The sequence below is a fragment of the Pituophis catenifer genome, unplaced genomic scaffold (assembly GCF_029215685.1).
Source record: "Pituophis catenifer annectens isolate HBS135680 unplaced genomic scaffold, rPitCat1.0.hap2 SCAF_1, whole genome shotgun sequence".
Taxonomy (NCBI): domain Eukaryota; kingdom Metazoa; phylum Chordata; class Lepidosauria; order Squamata; family Colubridae; genus Pituophis; species Pituophis catenifer.
This window is the reverse complement of record NW_027256881.1, coordinates 91704966-91727055: the sequence shown is the minus strand read 5'-3', so window position 1 is coordinate 91727055 and position 22090 is coordinate 91704966. Positions and strand designations below refer to the sequence as shown.

At 37.1% G+C, this 22090-nt stretch overlaps 1 protein-coding gene across 1 annotated transcript in view; it reads left to right on the top strand.

Annotated features, from left to right (window-relative positions):
• LAMA2 (laminin subunit alpha 2) overlaps positions 1-22090 on the top strand; it is a 350257-nt gene that overhangs the window by 131384 nt on the left and 196783 nt on the right. Inside the window, exons 15-18 of the mRNA XM_070931786.1 lie at positions 3284-3395; positions 9098-9151; positions 10985-11098; positions 18819-18946. Coding sequence (XP_070787887.1) covers positions 3284-3395; positions 9098-9151; positions 10985-11098; positions 18819-18946 — 408 coding nt within the window. The remainder of the gene's footprint in view (positions 1-3283; positions 3396-9097; positions 9152-10984; positions 11099-18818; positions 18947-22090) is intronic.

The window sequence follows — 22090 nt, the reverse complement described above, 5'->3', positions numbered from 1 at the left end:
GCAATATGCTGACTCTGTAAACCGCTTAGAGAGTGCTGTAAAGCAGTATATAAGTCTAAGTGCTATTGCTATATCCCACCATGTGTGAATTGGGTGGCCATATACAACTATTTAATAAATAAATAAACTCACATCGCATAGGGCCCTTGCATGCATCCAAATGTTTAATTAGGTTATACTTTTTAAAATAAAAATGTGGCTAATTGACTTTCTCCCAGCTTCCTTAGCATGTAGAATGATACTTCACCCTGAGGAGTCTCTTGCTAATGGTAGTTAGAAAATTAGGGTCAGATTAAAACATTTTCCACTGGTAGCATGGGACTATGTAAAGAATCACAAAAATTAACTACTTAGCAATGCTCCCAGAGGCACTGGTTAAGATGCAAAGAAATTTTATGTTCAGGCTTGGATAGTAACATTAGAATTAACAAATGTATTGCAGTAATAGTAAATCAACTGCATTTTTATGGGGTTGTATCAATTTAGATAAATTAGTTTATTATTTTTCTATAAACCCTTTATGGATAAATATTTGATATATTACCTAATTCTGATTTTGATAGGATAGTCAAAGGAAAACTTATCTATAAAAATAAGTCTATTTTTTTTTTTCAAAACATTAAGTTTTAGAACAAGGCAAGATCCAAGGAACAATCCTGGAAATTTTTAAGAAGAAATTGGTCAACCATTTTTCTGAAATAGTATAGAATTTCCTGTTTGAACAAGGGTTGGATTAAGAGACCTCCAAAGTCCCTTCCAACTCTGTTATTCTGTTATTTTGAAATAGAAAAAAAATTTAAAACAAAAAAAGGGGGGGTCAAGGATAAAGCAAAATTGAAGGTGCAGGAAAAAAGAGAATTTTAAAAAAAAAAGAATAAAGAAAAGAATAACTTCCGATTTTCTTTGGTACAGATAGTATAAAATGATACAAGTTTTTGCTCTAAGATTAACCATAACACAGTACTGTTATAGTAATAAAAAAAACCTTCTAATCATCAAATTCCAAAGTTAAAATTTCATTTCTTTCAGTTTCAAGCAAAAAGTTCGAAAGTATTTCCCAAGTAGAAAGAAAGCCAAATAAACTCCCTTTTTTAAAAAAATAAAATAAAATCAAAGCAGTCAATTTCTTCATTTCTGCTCACTCCATTAACTGCACCATCTATTCTTCTGTTGTGGGATTTTATGAATTCTTCCATCTCTGTGATATGAAAGTGTTGCTGCTGTTATCATGTATGAAAGTAAAGTCCCATATTTTTTTCAATCTTTATATCCATCAAATCTAGAAGAAAAACCTCTTTTGACTGTACATTTATTATAAGATTTCTCTGAATTAAAGTACAGATCTGGTCCCAATATTTCTTAGCTTTCTTAGATGTCCACCTAAATTAGTTCAGTGTAAATAGCCCTAGAAATTTTATTTAGTTCTTTCTTATTAAAACTCCTAAACACAAATCCTACCTGAGCCCAATTTACCCCCAAATAAACATATCTAGGATTGTTTTCTTAATGCTTAATTTCTTCTGGTTAAAGATTAGTGATTTGAACGTGATGAAATATGCTCAGATTTTCATTAGATTGTGGCTAATATTCCTGATTCAATGAAGTACAAACAGGATTATTGCAAGGCACGGATCTGGGGAAGGCTACAATAAAATTTCTGCTGCACTGAAGGTTCCTAGGAGCACAGTGGCCTCCATAATTCTCAAATGGAAGACATTTGGAACAACCAGAACTCTTCCAAGAGCTGGTCGACTAATCAAATTAAGCAATCAGGGGAGAAAGGCCTTAGTAAGAGAAGTAACCAAGAGCCTGATGGTCACTCTGACTGAGCTCTAAAGATCCTGTGTGGAGATGGGACAGAGTTCCAGAAGGACAACCATCACTGCAGCCCTCTACTGATCTACGCTTTATGGCAGAGTGGCTAGATGGAAGTCTCTCCTCAGTGCAAAACACATGAAAGTCAGCTTAGAGCTTGTTCCTGACAGTCTGAGAGTCTTTCAGGTGTTTGTTTGTTTTTTCGCAAACTCCAAGTGGACAACTTTTTTGTGGGGTTCTGGAGTTGCATAAGTTTATTTATTGAACAAATTTATTTAGCTGCTCAACTCACATACAATGATTCTGGGGGCATAACAGCATTAAAATCCACAGTTAAAAATCCACATTTTTAAAATCCTCATCCCACTTCTAGCCTCCTAGGTTCACCTAGCAATTGATTGATTGTGCACCATGAAGTCATTGTTGACTCTTAGCAACCACATAGTTAGATTTCCTCTAGTCTACAGACTAACTTCTTCATATGTTCATGATACAGCATACAGTGCTTATCAAATCTTTATTACTGTATTGGGACAAGACTATGAAAAATGTCTTGTATAATACAGAGAAAAACTTTTTTTATCTCCCTCCTTATATTGATTAGTCTATAGAATCTTAGTTAAGAAAAGCAGTTCACTTTAGAATAAGTATTTTTTCTATAACATCATTTTCCAAAGTAAAACGTATTTCGAAGTAATATCAAATTTATAAATCTAATTTAATATTTCATTACTTTTCAGTAGGATAAGAAGATATGTTTGACAGTTTCTCAGTCAGCCTAATTCTTGGTCTGCCTGCAGCATAAGTAAAACATGCAATTTACAAACTAAGCAGTCTTCCTATGGCTAATAATATTTGTGCGACAATGTTCTAATGTGGATTTGCTATGCTATACAGGTAGTCCTCAATTTACAACCAAAATTGAGCCCAAAATTTATGTTGTTAAGCAAGAAATTTGTTAAGTGAGTTTTGCCCCATTTTACAATTTTTCTTGCCGCATTTCTTACATGAATCACGACAGTTGCTAAACTAGTAACATGGTTGTTAAGCGAATCGGGTTTCCCCATTAACTTTGCTTGTCAGAAGATTGCAAAACATGATCCTGGGACACTGCAATGGTCATAAATGTGAGTCAGTTGTCAAACATCCAAATGTAAATCACGTGACCATGGGGAAGCTGTAACGGTTGTAAGTGTGAAAAATGGTCATAAGTCACTTTTTTCAGTGCCGTTGTAACTTTGAAAGGTCACTAAGCAAACTGTTGTAAGCCAAGGACTACTTGTAGTCTAAACATGACTACTACCAAGTCAAAAGAGACAGTCAATTTTTGGATAACCCATTTTACTTTTAACTAAAATACATTATCTATCTTCCTCACTCCCACCCAGTCTAGCATAGCAAATATTACAAATACAATGTTACCTTTCTAGATCATTAGCATTTCCTCTGCTTTATCCTTATATATTAGGTTGAGTGGTGTCAGCCTGGAATCTGCTAACGACTTATTGACTGGACAAAAAGATGCATCTGCTGTTGAAATTTGCCAGTGTCCTACAGGATATTTGGGTTCCTCCTGTGAAGTAAGTATCTTAATACAAAACAGCTGAAGGATTTCTATGTCATAAATAATGGGGGGGGGGGTTTGATTGAAAAAGCAATCTCTTTTAAGTAGACCACAAATATGATTATATGCATATCTAGGATCTGAATATCAGAATAGGCTATGGATGATAACAATAGAAACAAGCAGAACCTCTCTGATTTTAGGTGAATGACAAGCAGGCACCAAAGTTTAGGGAGACTAATGCCGCCCCCTCCTTCCTAATCATTCTAAAAACGCAAATCTTTTTGACATCAGTTCATGTTGTTTAGAAGTACCATACACTGTTAAACTGGCATTGTTTTCTATGAGTCATCATATTCCACCTTTTCTTTCCTCCACAGAACTGTAATGAAGAGGTTTGGAAAGTGTTCTTGTTGGTTTTAATTAACTTTGATTTACCACAGCATCCAAATCTAGTTGGGTGTGCTTAATTATAGGTTGCATAGCATAAATCGTGTTCAATCTTTGGAATATTTCATTTAACACTGTATTTCTAAAAATCAGAATTGCCTATATATATATATATATATGTGTGTGTGTGTGTGTGTGTGTGTGTGTGTGTGTGTGTGTGTGTGTGTATGTATATGTATATATATATATGTATATATAGTAAGTAAGAATATATATATGTATGTATGTATGTATGTATGTATGTATGTATGTATGTATGGATACAATTGGATATTTTTAGCTCAGTTAAAAACAGAAATCTTTCTGTAGTCCCTTAGTTATTTGTAAATAACTTTACAAATAATCGTAGTTATGTCTTATATGTTAACTCAAAAGTATCTGAACTCATATTTTCATTCACAGAGTAACAATCTTATGCAGTGGTGGGATTCAAGTAATTTAACAACCGGTTCTCTGCCCTAATGATTTCTTCCAACAACCAGTTTGCCAAACTGCTCAGAAAGTTAACAACCGGTTCTCCCGAAGTGGTGAGAACTGGCTGAATCCCACCACTGATCTTATGCCTGGGAACACCTGTGGGTGTCTTCTGAACTGATGCATGTGGAATTGTGTGGTATTTTATATAATGTTCATAACATGCAGCCATGAAACTGGGCTTAATCATTTTATTTGTCATTATATTTAAAAACTCAGAATACTCAAAAGCAAAATATGTGATATGTTTTAGTATTTCAAAGCAAAGTAACACATTCATGCTTGAGATGATACATAGCGCTTTTCATACAGATGGTGTGATTGTCTCCTCCCCCTCTCCCTCCCCCACACACACTCTCACAAACACACACACACACACACAAACACACAACACACACACTTTCCCCCTGGAGTGATTGATCCATCAGTTTAAAAGATGCAGTCTTGTTGAAGGTTATATATGTAAAATCTGAATATTTTCAATCAAATATTATCTAGCCTATGTTTGGAATGAATGCATGTATGCTTAATTAACATGTCAAGGCATTGCTGGTGGAGCTTTTAAATGCAAAATTTTGAAAACTAGGTCTCTAAGGAAGCATTTTAAAAGCACAAAGATGTTCTGTTTCACAATACTATAAACAACGTGCCATTTATACAAGCACTCTAGGCATTTACTTGTCAGCTCTCTTCTTTTAAAGCACCATGATTTTATATATGTTATTTAGGTCATGGAGTCTTGATTCTGATAGCTGATATATTCATTTCTTTCTCTTATTATAAATACTAATGTTAAAAAAAACAAACACCAAAGGCAACCTATAAAAGGCTGATGATAGATTTTGAACGGTTTTATAGAGATTCAAAAAACTTGTTTGATCAGAAATATCAGTTGAGCAAATGCAGCTAATGTGGGTGATGGTTGTTTATTTATTTATTTACTTTTTCTGCATAGGACTTTCATACGAAATTGAGTAGCAGCATTAAAAAGAAAAGCAGGCATCAGAATATGAAAACATGAAATATTGCAACATAAAATAATGTTTGCCTTTTATCCTCAGTTTAAAAAACCCAAAACAACTATTGGCTGTCTCCAAAGCAAATTTTGAATTATGATTTAAGGGATGAAATAACCAAAATACTTTCCCTGAGAACATTGCACCATTAAATCAAGTTCTTCATAATTCCTATTGCCCCTGATTAAACAACCCTGTTAACGAAGATACCATTTTAAATATATCTATAGTGTCTTGAAACTAAATATTTCCCAAGGGATACAGAAGAAAAACCTAGTTTTACAGGACAATAAACAGATGTGGAAGGGGCACCCACCATTTCTTCTCTGGGACTGGACCTCTGAATCAGTGGTGGGTTCCTCCCGGTTCGACCCAGTTCAGCCGAGCCAGTAGCGGTGACGATACGATATGGTCAAGTGAATTCAGCTTCACCCATTGACTTTAACTGTTAGGAAAGTCGCAATTGCAATCATGTAACCCCAAAATTTCACATTGCCAAGTACCTGTGATGCTGGTTGCCAAGCACCTGTGATGCTGCAATGGTCATAAGTACAAGTTGCTAAATGATGGCTATAAGTTGAGGGCTACCTATATATAGATTCTTCCTTGAGGCCCAGTTTCTTGCCATATCAAGTCTTTTAAGATGCATCCCATTTGAATTGGCTATTATAAAACTCGTAAGAGAAGGGCGGCTTGCCAAGACACTATTGCTATAACTATGTACATTACCACCTATTAGTCTGTCAAGTTTACAGAACTGACTCAAGCAGATATTTGATTGCCAAGAATAGTCCAGGAGCTGCCCTCCTCCCTTAAATCAAATATATAAGAACCCGTGTTGTCATATTGACTTGGCAAAAACTATCACAAGCAGTTCAACACATAGCTAGTGAAATATCTATTTACTGCATTTTATGACATAAAAGTAATTGCCTGAGCCAGGTATCTTACTCAGCTTAACAGAGATAGTCCTAACCTTCAGTAATATGTAAGCCACTCTTACATATCACATGTTGTATGGGACCTATGGAAATGAGGAGCAAGTAATGGATGCAACCTTGGCTGCTCTTTTTCCTAACCTAAGATTCTTCCGTTCCCCAGATTTTCTTAAGAATGGCTATTAAATCAGTTTTCAATACAGTAGTATGGCTTGTGAGTTGCTTTTGAAATAGGTTTTTCAGTCTGCAAGTCCTTTTTTTCTTATGTACAAGTCCATAAGATTTGGAGTAAAGTCTACATCACGGAGGGCCCACCATCAGAGACCCTTCACATAGGGATTCCTATCTTGGAATAGACATTTATAGAAAGGAAAGCAATATCATGTTACATTTTATAAAGTACTTTTATTCCTTTTCTTTCCTGCTGGTATGGCAGTTCCTCAAATATTTATCTGAATAAAAGCAAACCAATCAGATTGTTTATAGACTCCTTTCTGCTGAGAGAAATATTTATACAATTTCAAGCGAAACAATTTCAAGTGTCCTTGCAAACTTCAGTTATAAAACAAAAAAGCCCCTGATTGTTTTTTTTCTCTGGATGGCATTATTATTATATTTTTCTCATGTGTAAGTTTTATTTTCTGTTAAACTATTCACTGGAAATCTTCAGATGAGGAGGTGAAGAATTTAAAACAGAAATTAAAAGATTATAAGAAAATTTCTGACATCATTCTGCAACATTGTGTGAACAATTTCAACCCCTTGGAGAATCTGTACATGTTTAGTCTCCTGAATTCTCTCCCTACCTACACACAGAAAGATGCAAAAACAGCAAGATACTAGCTACAAGCAGTTGTGTCTGCATGTTCAAACCCATTAAAAAAGAGTCAAAATATGATAGTCAGAATTGCTGTCTGGCATCTTATTCTGAAGCGCAAGTAAAAGTCAAGGGTTTGTCTGATAACTCATACTTGAAATATGCCTGAGAGATGGCCACGCAGTAGATATAATATAAGATATTGAATCACCATTGATAGGGGGGGAAATCCTCCTTTTAAATGCAATATCACACATACACTAGACCAGTGTTTCTTAAGATCAGCGCTTTTAAGGTGTGTGGACTTCAAATCCCAGAATTCCCCAACCAGCAAGCTGCTTGCTGGTGAATTCTGGGAATTGAAGTCCACACACCTTAACGTTGCTAAGGTTGAGAAAAAATGCACTGGAATACTGAGCAGTCATCTGACGTCCTCATATGCGGACTAAGAGTGTGGAAGGAACAAATACAGTGTATTTGATTCTATCCTAGCTGTTCAGCTCTAGGCTTTCTTGTGTTGAATAGGAAGTTCTAGACCAGTTTCTACTTATGTTCAAATGAACCTAACTTCAGTGTCAGGGTTCCATGTAACACCACCAATGAAAGAAGGCTCTGAGACTCAAAGTTCCTCAAAGTTCCATTTTATTAGAGATGTCATATTGGCACATTTGGGGAAACTTGAAACTGAAAGTTTCCATCACATGGCCCAATTAATGCACCGTCCCAACTGGAGTTGCCTTCCAGTCACACCCCTCCAGGTGCAGGGCAGGATGTCCTTGACTCCCAGAGAAAGGAATGTTATTATGGCTATATATCTCCCCAGCTCCATACAATCCCTCCTCCCAGTTTCCCACAGCACTAAATGTGGCAGGCCTGAAGATCCAATGCAAAAGATAGCTTCCAGGCCTGACCATTCAGAACTTTTACCTCTTTGCCATATACAGGTAGTCCTCGACTTATGTCCCATAACCGAGGCAGAGATTTCTGTTGCTAAGCGAGACATTTGTTAAATGAGTTTTGCTCCATTTTACAACCTTGGTTGTCACAGCTCTTAAATAAATCACTGCAGTGGTTAAGTTAGTGACATGGTTGTTAAGTGAATCTGGTTTCCCCATTGACTTTGCCTGTCAGAAAGTCGCAAAAAGGGATCACATGACCCTTAGACACAACAACCATCATAAATACAAGTCAGTTGCCGGGTTTCTGAATTTTGATCACATGACCATGGGGATATACTACAACAGTCATAAGTATGAAAAACAGTCATGTCACTTTTTCAGTGCTGTTTTAACTTCGAACGGTCACTAAACAAACTGTTGTAAGTCAACGGCTACTTATAGGATAACATTCATGAAAGTTCACTGCCTTCCTAACTTTTAGCCCTTTTGTAAGGACATTGAATGCCTGTATAGGGTGCTGATATTTTGTGTATCAGGTACTCCTACATGCAATAAAACCATTTAACCATGATTTATTGAATTGTCAACAAAATTGACTGAGTTTACAAAATACACTAAGTCCTAAATCACATTTTATAAACGATATGGTTTTGCTCATACAACCTAATCAACCATAACCAAATCATATTATGTTTGAATGAAATGCAATTACAAAGCTACATTTCTCACAATCCCATCCCAGTTTATTGGATAAATATTAACATTCTAATTACAGTGGCATGGCTGACTATATAGAACATGTTTACCAATCTTTACAGGTGGTATTAACATTCTTCCAGACACATATCTGTGTGGAATTATTCCATGAAAATTCTTATTCTACTAGGTCTACAAGTGAGGGGAATCAGAGCTATGCTTTCTTTTTGCCTGCTAATTTGCCTTCTTTTTCTTTAAACTTTAATCCAAAATAATTGCACTGATGTTTTAGCTACGAAATGCCTTTTCTCTTGCCTTTTACCCCTTTTTTTCAATAATTTGCCTTCTAACTGTTCAGTCTGCATATTAGTATGTCAAGCTATCTTATTTCCATTCTTTACTTCTCTGCTTTTATTTTGCCTTTTCAGCAGAAAGATCAAGCTAAGACTTCTTTTAATCTTACTCCAACCTTTTCAGTTCAGGTCAGTATCTAGACAATCATACCAGTGAGACAAGCTTCTTTGTTTGGCTTTAGCAACGCCAGCCTTTATTCTGGATCAAAACAGTTCACAGTTGTACAGAACATCTGAACAAAGAGTGTGCTAATTTCTTGGGAGGAATAACAGGTGGAATGTCAGTCATTTTCCCTTTCTTTACCTGGAATTTAAGCCAATACATCAGTGGAACCATTGAATGCTTGGCAACATCATCCACTGAACAACACACATGCCAGAAGATTATGTAGACTAATATACAAGTAATCCTCAATGTACAATCATAATTTAGCCCAAAATTTGTGTTGCCAAGTGAGAAATTTGTTAAGAGAGTTTTGCCCCATGTTACGACTTTTCTTGCTACATTTGTTAAGTGAATCACTACGGTTCTTAAATTAGTAACATGGTTGTTAAGTGAATTTGTTTTCTCCATTGACTTTGCTTGTCAAAAGGTTGCAAAGGGAGAATCACATGATTCCGAGATATGTGACTCAATTGCCAAGTGTCTAAATTTTGATCATGTGGCCATGAGGATGCTGCAACAGTTGCAAGTGTGAAAAATGGTCATAAGTCACTTTTTTCAGTGCTGTTGTAACTTTGAATAGTCACTAAATGAACTGTTGTAAGTTAAGGACTACCTGCACTAGACTAGGTTTTCAGGACACTTGGTTCCAAAGGCAGGAGTCCAGTCTGTGGTCTGCATAGCTGATTATTTTGCCTCTAAAAATACAGCCACAGTTGCCAGCAAAATGAGGACATCTATTTCCTAGGCCCATGATGGCAAACCTATGGCACGTGTGCCACAGGTGGCACACGGAGCCATCTCTATGGGCATGCGAGGGTTGTCCTAGCTCAACTCCAGCATGCACGTGTGCACCAGCCAGCTGATTTTCGGGCCTTTGGGCCCACCAGAAGTCAAGAAACGGGCTGTTTCCGGCCTCACGGGGGAAGCCGTTTTTGCCCTCCCCAGGCTCCAAGAAAGCCTCTGGAGCCTGGGGAGGGCGAAAAACAGGGCCCACCGGTAATCTTTTTGCCATTGCATGCCAAAAGCGGGGGGAGTGCAGAGGGGTCGCACACGCATGCACGGGGTGGGGCTCAAGGGGCATTGAATTATGGGTGTGGGCACACTCATGCGCAACCCCCCGTGCTCCCGCCACTTTTGGCACGCAACGGCAAAAAGGTTAGCCATCACTGCCCAGTATGTAGACTGCTTACCTTTGTTTGGGAAATCAATATTGCTCAAAGGTACAAATTTTGGGGTACAGCAAAATGGATCGCAAGCAGTATTTCTTGCCATGGAAACAGATGGAATGGGAAAATCAAAATAAGTACTTGAAAAGAAAGCAAACGAAGAGCACAAAGCAGAGCAGAGTGATGAGATCACAAAACATGCTCAGACATAAAACTTAACAGATTTGGGAGAAGGATAAGGGGAAGAAAACCATGGTCAGTGGAAATGGAATGCCACATGTCTGTGGTGGTACAGTGGTTAGAATGCAGTACTGCCAGCTACTTCTGCTGATTGCCAGCTGCCAGCAGTTTGGCAGTTCAGTTCTTACCAGCTCAAGTGAGAATCCTTCTGAGGTCAGTAAAATGTGGACCCAGATTGTTTGGGGCAATAGGCTCACTCTGTAAACCGCTTAGAGAGGGCTGGAGAGCACTGTGAAGCAGTATATAACTCTAAGTGCTATTGCTATAGATTAAGGGGATGAATTATCTTATCAAGTGTCTTCTGCTTGCATATGTTAGTGGCACCTTGCAATTTTTTTCTTTAACATTCTTTATTGTATTTCTTTAAAATGCTTCATTTTTTTTTTCTAGTCATGCTGGCCAGGACACAGGAGAATTAACGGCACTATCGTTGGTGGAATCTGTAGGCCGTGCACTTGTTTTGGTCATGCAGAGTCCTGTGATGATATCACAGGAGAGTGCCTGGTAAGTGCTGATTGACAGCTCAGGATAATGTTGCAATTGAATTAACTACCTGAGAGATGCTGACTAAAAAAAAAAGTATTCAGTCATGTCCAACTCTAGGGGGCAGTGCTCATCTCTGTTTCTTAGCTAATGGAGCCAGCATTGTCTGAAGAGCCTACCATGGTCATGTGACCTGCATCACTGCATGCCAAGGCACATGGAACACTGATACTTTCACACTGAAGTGGTACCTATTTATCTACTTGCATTTGCACGCTTTCGAACTGTTAGGTTGCCAGGAACTGGAGCAAGAACAGAAGCTCACCACATCATGCAGTACTTGGGTCTCAAACTGACAACCTTCTGATGGCAGCCCAGGATCTTAACCACTAGGCCACCACACCCCTGTTAGAGATGCTGACTACTTAAAGAAAAAAATAACTATGATTTGAAAGTCAGGATCTTTATTAATGGACTGCTTCTGAAGAATCTCTTGGTCGTATGATAAAATAGCCAATAAGCATAAGAGTGAGCAAGAAGACTTGATATTTATCTGATAGCAATAGTCCTTATCCAAAATAGTAAAGAGGATACTTTAGAAAACTTTCTGGCGTATAGTGCAATGTTCTAATCTGTGTCGTGAGATTTACTTAACATATAGAATAGTGTAGCATATTAGTAATAACTGCTATTGTAATACATCATGCAGGTATAATTGTAATTCTCAGTAAATATTATAAAAATTCTTACGAAAGAAAATGATTGGAAAGGAAACATAGCTTAGGCTACATGGAAAGGTGCCTTTTCCTGATTGAATGCATAAATCTTACAGCTGCCTACTAATTCAGAATTAAATGCATTTATGAGTCAGAATAATAATACTCAGAGTGCCAGTGTTTCCAGCCTGCTCACTAGCTTATTTTGACTGTGTAAATTACGCTGAATAGACTGTTTTGATTAACTCAAGGGCATTTTAGTTTTATATTGTCTGACATGGCATGAAGCTTGAAACAACATTTCTCATTTCATTAGTCTTGCAGAAATTCAATTTGAGCCACTGCCAGTTGAATGGGATATCATATTCCAGATTCCCTCTAGTATTTGAACCAACTCGGCATTGTTCTTCTCAAGGAAAAGTTTCAAGGAAAAAGCTAAATAAAAATGCAGTGGGTTTACAATACAAGCTGACATTTGAAATACCATTGTCCTTCCTGTTTTCTCTCTGTATGAAATGTCTACATATTCTGCAGTTTAAACTATTTTAAACTGCTGGGTTTTTGAAAATGTATCTTCATGAATGAATGCCTGAAATAATTCACATATTAATTTTATATTTAAAATAGAAATATTTACAGGACAAACTATAAACTGTTAAAATGATTTTGAAACTCTTAAATTTCCCTACGCAACTCATTAGTGTAATGTAACAAATATTAATTTTCCTAAATTGAGGTTTGGCTGTGAACAGAGGTAAAATGTGCAAGGCTAAAGTACCTGTAATCTGCTTTCCCAAATGGAGTACAATCAGTGGTGAAATGTAAAATTTGTTACTACCGGTTCTGTGGGCGTGACTTGGGGTTGGTAATGTGACTGGGTGGGTGTGGCCAACTTTTTTTTTTTTTTTTACTTTTAAAAGCATTTTTTCTACAACCTTAAGAGGTTGCAGAAAAAAATGCTTTTAGAAGCCTCTGATGATCAGGCAACTCAGCTGGGATCACCAGAGGCTTTTAAAGGAATTTTTTTTTTCTACAACCTCTTCCGCCGAAGACGTTGCAGAAAAAATGCTTTTAGAAGCCTCTAACGGTCAGGCAAGTCAGCTGGGATCGTCAAAGGCTTTTAAAGGCATTTTTTTTCTACAACCTCTTCGGCTGAAGAGGTTGCAGAAAAAAATGCTTTTAAAAGCCTCTCACGATCCCACTGAGCCACGCAATCATCAGAGGCTTTTTTTTTTTACTTTTAAAAGCATTTTTTTTGGCCGAAGAGGTTGTAGAAAAAATGCTTTTAAAAGTAAAAAAAGCCTCTGATGATTGCGCGGCTCAACTGGGCACGTGGGGGTTGGCAGGGATTTTTGCTACCAGTTCTCTGAACCACCTGCCGCCATTGCTACTGGGAAATCCAGTCCGAACTGGGAGCATTTCACCCCTGAGTACAATCCAAAACTTTTTTTTTCCAGTTGCTTGTGTGTCGGTGGGAGGACAGAAGTGTTTATTTGGCCATTGTTTAATTTTATAATTAGTTTTCTGTATTGATGTTACCAACAAATAAATTTAATGTGGGACGACGAGGCAGGAAAAGACTGGAACTAGGAACATACAGCATCTTCAGCACTATATCTGTCTGCAGTGTCATATTTATCTGCAGTTTTACAATGCTTCTCTGTCCTCTTTTCTGTAGTGTTCAAACACAACCTGTATCAGAGAAAATCACACACTGTCTAAACCTTGAAAAACTATTTCTGTTGGCTGTAAGTTAAGTAGGATTGGTTGGTGCCCAGACAGACTATTAAATGCTGCAATTCAATTTGGATCATAAGACTTTTGAAGTGAAAGAAGGGAGACTGAGAAAGGTAAAAAGACACACCACATCAAAGTGTTTTTCCCCGCTAACTAAGTCGTATTGCGCCTTTTGGACTTCTCATTACTATTCATCATGTTTTTCAGTAATACAACAGATAATTTAAGCAGCTAATTTACTGATACCTCTTTTGAATCTTTCTTAGCTTTGAAATATAGTTAAAAAGGAACTGAAATATGTTTCTTTGACAGTTTGATTCATAATAAGATCTCAGATCAAGACGAGGTCTATATGAAAAAGCCTACCTTCCATATGCATGTTGGAATAACTTGCAAGGTCTTTGATCCCAACAGACTGTTGCATACTGCAGAACTATACATTCATAGTGTCATTGTAATGTACATGATGACTTCTTCCATAGCTAGCACAAGCTATAAGCTGTGTGGTTATATTACACCATAGGCACATTCTGCCTTGCGCATGCAAAGCCATTCATGGACCTTAGTTCTTGGAAAGTCTTTTTGTTTTCATTTTGTGTGTTTGTTTTAATTCATTTCTGACTACGCTACTTGTATGCTGCTCTTTCCTGAACCTCGGAGCAGCTAACAATGTCAATTTAAGATCATCCCAAACATATTAAAAGTCATAGAAAAGATGCAAACCAAAAGATAGAAATGCCATGTACCCACCAAACCACATTCATTTTTGACACACCCTGCTGTGCAAAATGGAGCAAAATAGAACAGCATTTTTCTGGAACCTGAGAGGAATGAATCTGAACAAATCTCTTCCAGGAAACTGAAAACACCAACTTCTGAGGCCGTCTGAGGTGGCAAACTCATCAGCACAAGATCTTCAGGGAATTGACCTCTTTGATCTGGTTGGACAGGCAGATTATACAGGAAAAGATCTTCCTTTCAATAATCAGAGCAATGTAGGGCCAATGTAAGGTATCAACATAGAGCAGCGGCCCCTTTTTGGGTACCGGGTCCGGTTCTGTGGAGAAAGGTATTTCCACAGACAGGAAGGGGCATGGTTTCGTGTGCTGCCTGCATCCCGCAGATGGGGTTTCACTTGTTTGCATGGCCTGGTTTCTGGCATGCTGCAGACCAGTGCCAGACTGGGGTTGGGGATCCCCAACATAAAAAGTTGCCATGTTCATATATCCAACTTTTTGTGAGTCACCAAGAGTCCTTGTGATTGTGGCAGGATGCTATTTGATGGCCAGGCTATGGTTCAGGGATAGTTTAACTGGTCTTTCCAAACATTACGGAAGGTTGGACTATATAGTTCTTGTAGATCCTTCCAACTCTACAATTTTATGATTCCATAAATTAGGCTGACATGTTCCTTCCCACTCACTTTTCTAGTGACTGTGGGCATCCACTGGTTCTTGCTTTTGTCAAATTGACAAAATAAAGTGCTACAGTACAAGTTTCACCCCATTTATATGTTCCTACAATGTCATGATATGCATAAAAGAGGGGTTGCATTGTTTTTGTTATTCTGACTTCTTTGTACTCCTCCCCAATAGCAATAGCACTTAGACTTATATACCACTTCATAGTGATTTACAAACCTCTCTAAGCAGTTTACAGCATATTGCCTCCAACAGTCTGGGTCCTCATTTTACTGAAGGATGGAAGGCTGAGTCAACCTTGAGCTGGTGAGAATCGAACTGCTAAACTGCAGGCAGCCTGCAGTAACCAGAATTAGCTGCAGCACTGCATTTTAACCATTGCAGTATCACGGCTCTTGATGGATGCCAGTGCTAGTAAGTTATGCTAGTTTAGTATTATATTAGTATTAGTATTATAATGTCATCTAGAAAAACTTTTTAGTTTCCTTTATTTCCAGTGAGATAATTTATCGATGTTTCATTTTAAAGATAGGGAATCATCATTGTTCATTTTAGATTTTGGAGATTTTTGCCTTATCCAAAAGCATACAAAAAGTCTAACTTCAATGTCCTCTCACAGGCCATCTTAAAACTAAAAATGCAGACCTCGTTTCTTGACATTCTTTTCTTCCTATCTCTTGTTTTGCTTAATTTATAGTCTCACCTACTTTTTCTCCTCCAGATGGCTTAATAATTAATAACAATTAATCTCCCTAAGCAGGATTGTATATATTACTAGGTTTTTTTTTAACAGTTTTGGTTCTTGTTTGGTTCTTGCTCTTCTTTTTCTTTTCTCTCCCACCAGTAAATGCAACAGCTGGCATATGAATTGACTAACTGTGGATTTGCATACAGATGCCAGCTTCATTGGAAGTCATGTAATTCTGATGAATTTAATATTTAAAGGATTTGAATTTTGTATTTGTTTTATACTGTTGTTTGTTGCCCTGAGTGGTAATTAGCATTGCTCTTTCTTGTTTTGTTTTGAATTTACAGGTAATTCTTGACTTACTACTAATTGTGGGGCCAGATAATTCATCATTAAGTAGTGTAATCATTAAGTTAGGCATCACAAGGCCTTTTAGTCTGTGACCATAAAGCAAGTCCTCACATGCTAGCCATTTGCAAACTTCTCTGCTGGTTTACTGACTTTGGTTGCCATAAACCAGCTGGGAAGGTCACAAATGATCATGTTGTTGCAGGACATTGCAATCGATGTAAATGCATGCCAGTTGCATTTAGGCCTAAATAGCAATCACATGACTGTTGGGATGCATACAACCATGCCATAAGTGTAAGGATCTGTCATGTCACAGCATTGGCATTACTTCAAACATTCACTGAATAAATGGTTGTAAGTTAAGGACTACCTGTGATGATGTTTTTAATCAAATGTACGCCACATCGAGTCATTTCAATTAAACTGAAAAGATGAAATAATCAAGCAATCAATGGCAGTATACTCTTTCTTGCCTGTTAATTGTTGCCGGGATTTTTACAGTCTAGATCTGTAATAGCATTATAACGGAAATTGAAACACCAGCTATCTTTTCCTTGCAGCTTTATGTTGCCTTTCATTTTTCTTCTCACAACAGCAACCCTCTTATTGTAAACTGACAGATGGTGAGTAAGTCATCTAATGAGCCATATGGTTAAATATGGACTTGAAGCTCCTTAGTTATAGTCCAGAATATGGAACTTTGGAACAATAGAATAATGAAACAATATAGCTGTCATTTTCTTTTTTTCATATTTTTTAAGTTCAATGGGTTAGAGATATAAGAAGACAGGGGAATCCAGTAATTCAGAGTAGTGGTGAAATCCGGCTGGATCTATCTGGCTCGCACGAATCGGTAGCGCTGGCGGGGGGAGGCTCCGCCCACCCACTGGGATGTAATTATGTCCCATTTTTGACCCTCTGCACATGCACAGAAGAGGTGTGTGCACTCACATTCCTGAACCAGTAGCATTTCACCGCTGATTCAGAGCCATGGTAAGCATGGAATATGCCATGGCCAAAATGAAAGAAGGGGTTGAAATGCTCTTCAATAGTATCTCAGTAGTATCTTCAACTGCAAGTAAGAAAACTAAAGGAAGTGAAGACAAATGAAAAGATTTAGCTTTCTTTCTAAATCCAATATTTGTTTGGTTTCTTACTTCATATTTATAGTGATATTCTGGTAATAATCTATCTTTTAGGTTATGAGCAACCATTAGGAGCTGGCTCTTGCCTTCCTTCTTTTCTTCCTCCATTCTTCTATGAAAGGACTCAAGACATTAATGCAGTCAATTATATGAATTGACTTCATATTTCATATTATATGAAATTTCATTAATGCAGTCAATGAAATTATAATAATATGAATAATATACCAAATTTAAAATCTATCTCAAGGAAAACTTGTTATTGTTAATATTCAAATACCTTGTAAAATGCAATGGTCTTAAGTGTCACCTTAATGGCAAAAAAGTTAGGGGCACCAGGTACATATATTAGGAGGCAAATGTTACAAAATACCATTTCAGACATTTCTGTGGCCTTCAGTATTGTGTACCATGGTATCCTTCTGGATGATCTGTGAGGTTCTAGGATTTGAGGGACAGAGTTTCAGTGATTCTATTCTTTCCTGAATGACTAGTTCCAATTAAAGTACTCATGACTATATATGCTCCAATACATGGTGCCTTTCAGACAGGCTTTGACCCATTTTTCTTTCGTCAGATCATTTTGGATCTACTCTTAAGTCTAGCATTTGACTATTTATTTAAGTTCTGTCAAGATCTCTTAGGATAAGCCTATGGTTTCTGTTGAGGACATGAAGGTACATACAGATTCAGTGCATGGTGATTGAGGACCACAACCTACTTCTTGGTCTGGTCTAGTGAAAAGAAGGACTAGTGATGATAACATGATAACACTGTTCCAATATTTGAGGGACTGCTACAAAGAAGATAGGGTCAACCTATTTTCCAAAGCAGCAGAAGACAACATAAGAAACAATGGATAGAAACTAATCAAGGAGAGGAGCAACTTAGATCTAAGGATAAATTTCCTAATAGTGAGAACAATTAACCAGGAATGGCTTGCCTTCTGAAGTTGTGCGTGCTCCATCACTGGACGATTTTAAGAAGAGACTGGACAGTTGCTTGTCTCAAATGCTATAGGATCTCCTGCTTGAATAATGGGTTGGACCAGAATTCTGTTATCTGTTATCAACATTCTGGTATCTGTTAAGTCTCCAGAATCAATACCTGTCCTGCTATGAGATACAGGAGTTTAGGAAGGACTATTACTGGGCAGTCAGTAAAATAAGAAAATAAGCCCATATCCTGGTACCTAACCCCTACTGAATGTTGTATACGTGCTATCAATTAGCATAATTATTGAAATATATCGTGAGCCAGGTTGTTCATGAATTAGAATTCATTAAGACAATGAAAAGTATAGTTAACTACTTGGGCAGCGAGAAGGGAGGGATCTAACAGATGCCACTTCAATTTTCTGTATGGAAGATGATGGTTATAATATTAGACTAGAGAAACTCAATACAATTGAAGTCAGCCATCTAACTTACAAGGTGATCTTGAGTCATTTATTGGTTTTCTGACTATCATGGTTTATAAAGTTGTTACAGGAATGCAAAATAGGCTGGGAATAGACTATAAGATGGGATAGGCAGTGAGTACATAGTTTGAAGTCTTTGATGGAAACAAAGAATAAATCTGAGCCCTAAGGGATTCCATACCATGCTAGGTTACTTTTAAAACCAAGTACTCTATGATGCACTGAAAAAGGATGTTTTGTGTCTTCTTCCTCTGTCTGTTTAGAACTGCAAGCACAACACAGGTGGTCGATATTGTGATAGATGTCTTCCTGGTTTCTATGGAGATGCTACTAAAGGGAAAGCTGAAGACTGCCAGCTGTGTGCCTGCCCACTGAGTATATCTTCAAACAAGTAAGCTGCAAATTCAGTCAGTAAAAGTACTATCAAATTGTTCCTTGAAGTATTCCTTCATCAGTTATAGTAGTCCATGAGAAGAAGAAAAAAAGGATTAGCATCAATGTACAACAAAAAAAATCACCAGTTCTCTTATTTCAGTTCTGGATAAAGCAATAAACATCACCCCAAAGTACCTTTTCATTACAATCACACATTGCTTTATTTTATATTCCACCATTTTCACAATGTTCAGATAAAAGGGGAAAGAGAAACATTACTGTAATAGATCTATTTTGATCCCCAAAGTTCAGTTTGGTAGAAAGATCTATTTCTCTGGAAATTTTTTATAGTTCTCAGTGGAAAATTTGGCAAACGGGGGTTAAATTTATAGAGCTCACATTGGAATAGGAAATAGCTAATTTCTTGGATCTTGTAAACTAGAAAAAGTCTTGCTAAAAACTAATATAATAATGCTAATGACTAGCTGGATGACCCTTCTTATGACTGAGCTTTTATATATGTTATTATAATATGCTTTTATAATAAAAGCACATGGTCCAGAAAGAAGCCATAATTTTATCTTAGAAGGCTCAAGAATTTGACAGAGGGACAAGCAAAGCTTCCAATTTTTAGACAATATACTATACTGTATATTGTACAAGCTTGAAAAATAATTAGGAAGGAGTTATACCAGCATATTTTCCCTATTTGTTTAAACATCCCAAATTTTGCAGACTGCCATGTAAGCCTGAAAAAAGATGCTGCTATTTTAAGATGTTGACTTATTAAAGTTAATAAAATTCTTAAAGCAGCCACCTCTTTTCACCTGTTCAAGAAGCTTGAAAATTACAGGTTCCTTTATTGAAAGGCTGTGCTTACACAGGATCTGAACAATTTCTTTCAGATTCTCAGTATGCACCATATTAACGGGGATTTATTTAACTTTCAAATTGTCAGGCACTATTCACTATAGACAGCTATATGGTCTTCACAAAGCTGATGTCTGTTTGCAGTGCTTTGTGACTCTATGTATTCTATGTGGCCATGCCAAAGCAAAGCCAGAGAGGTACTAGCAGCAGGCCTCAAATGCTTGTGAGGATGGATTTAACAACAGTGGAGATGGGTGGAATTAAACTCTGATGCAGTGGTGAAATTCAGCCAATTCTATTGGCTTGGGCGAACTGGTAGCGCCGGTGGCGGGAGGCTTTTTGACCCTCTGCACATGCGTGCAGGAGGCACACGTGCTCACATTTGCGAACCGGTAGTGAAGGTATGTAAATTGCAACCCTGTTCTGATGTATATATGGTCCTGTGTATTCTCAACTGTTCATCTCCGAGCCTTATTAATTGTATGCCTGAGATACATATGGAAATTAAGTTGGAAAAAATAATGTTCTTTGCCTTTCTAGACTCTCCATTTGGAATATACAGTATCTAAAACATCTGAGGTTATTATTCTTGCTATATTTACATAAACAGCATAATTTCTGAGGATCTAATCAGGTCATGCTGGTTGATTAAGTTCAAAATTCACATACCTGGCAAATAAAAGAAATGACATGGATTTCAGAAACGCTTCTTTTCTGCTACTCTCCAACTCTGTGTTATGCTTCTCCTCACAAAAATGGGACTATTTCTCTCCTTTCTCCTTTCCAGAATCTCTCACAATTTTTTTTGATAAACAGAATTATCATCTAGGGGGGCAGGCAAATCACCATTTTCAGTGGTGTGATTTTTCACACATTTTTGTTTTTAAGCAATCCTACAATTGATCCAGGAAGTCTCATGAGCTTATTTTTTGCAAGAAAGCAAACAATAACCAATTTGTCCCAATGACCAAAAAGAAGAGCTACTGCTCTTATGCTAGTGATGACTTAATTCATACAACCCAGGGTGTAGTTGGAATGCCCACAAAAATATTACTTTCTTCAGACTTAAAATACCCTTTTATATAATCCATCTGGGCTTTGGTTACTGAAAAATAAGTTCCATTAAATTTAATGACATTTCCCAAATAGATACACATTTATTTTCTTCTGCCAATCAAAAACTTTAGACTTCAGCAGAAAACACAATAATTAAAACCGCAGCTTGTATGGTTTCTTTTAATAATGGTTACCTGTCAATTCATAAGTCTTGTTAAAAAATCTCACTGAGGTCTTATAATGTTGCAGGTGTTAATTGTTAGTAGAAAAAAGACTGTTGCCATTCCTTGCTTATATTTATTGCACTGCTACAATCACATTAAACTAAGCTTTATCCTAAGGCTGCAAACCTACTGCTGAGTTGTTTGGAAATTTTAACATCTATGTAGTGCAAACAAATCTCAAAGTGAAATAAAAGGAAGAATAATTGAAGACTGATCTCTTTAAAATAGTAGAATGACAGATACCCTGTTGTTTCAAACTGCTTGTATCTTTCAGTGTGCCAGCAGATTACCACATTCCAGTGTGTCAATCAGATAAGGGAGGATAAGAAATATAGAGGAAAAAGGGACTAGAAGGTAGAGTTCCACAGGGTAAAATGCCTCCAGAGATAATGAACTTATTACGATATATATGTGTAAATGTCTGGATTCCCCAAAAGAAGCAACTTTGATGCTGCTATAATATTTGTAAAAAGAGAGAGAGAAACATCAAATAAATCAATATAAAGCTCCATTTGTGATATATGCAACTTTTTGAAACTTCAGGCTAGAAGTGGTGGAAAAAACTGCTAATATGGTAAGAATGATTAATGGACTTTGCAATCTGTTTCTGCTACTTGGGGGACAGTCCTTTTGAATTCAGCGAGATTTATTTTTTGAGGAAATATTTCTAGGATTACCTGATGATATATTGAAATGATTGGAAATGCCCTCCTGACTGTGAATAGAATTGCTTTATGGATAGTAACTAATTGGTACTGAAGGCCCTGTTAGCAGAATGAGAAAGATTGTGATCGTTGGCTAGTCCCACATCCTCATTCTTCCCCTGAAATCTGCTCCAAAGACTTGGAAGACTGCTCAAAATAGCACGGAAGGTTGCAGTCAGAAAACTGCATTCTCCCGTTCTAAGAACATCTTCTGCCAACAGAAAGTCAACAAGTGGATATTGCCTTGAGGCAAGCTTATAGTAAGATGTTAGATGCTAGTTATTTAGTCAGTTGATCTCTGCAATT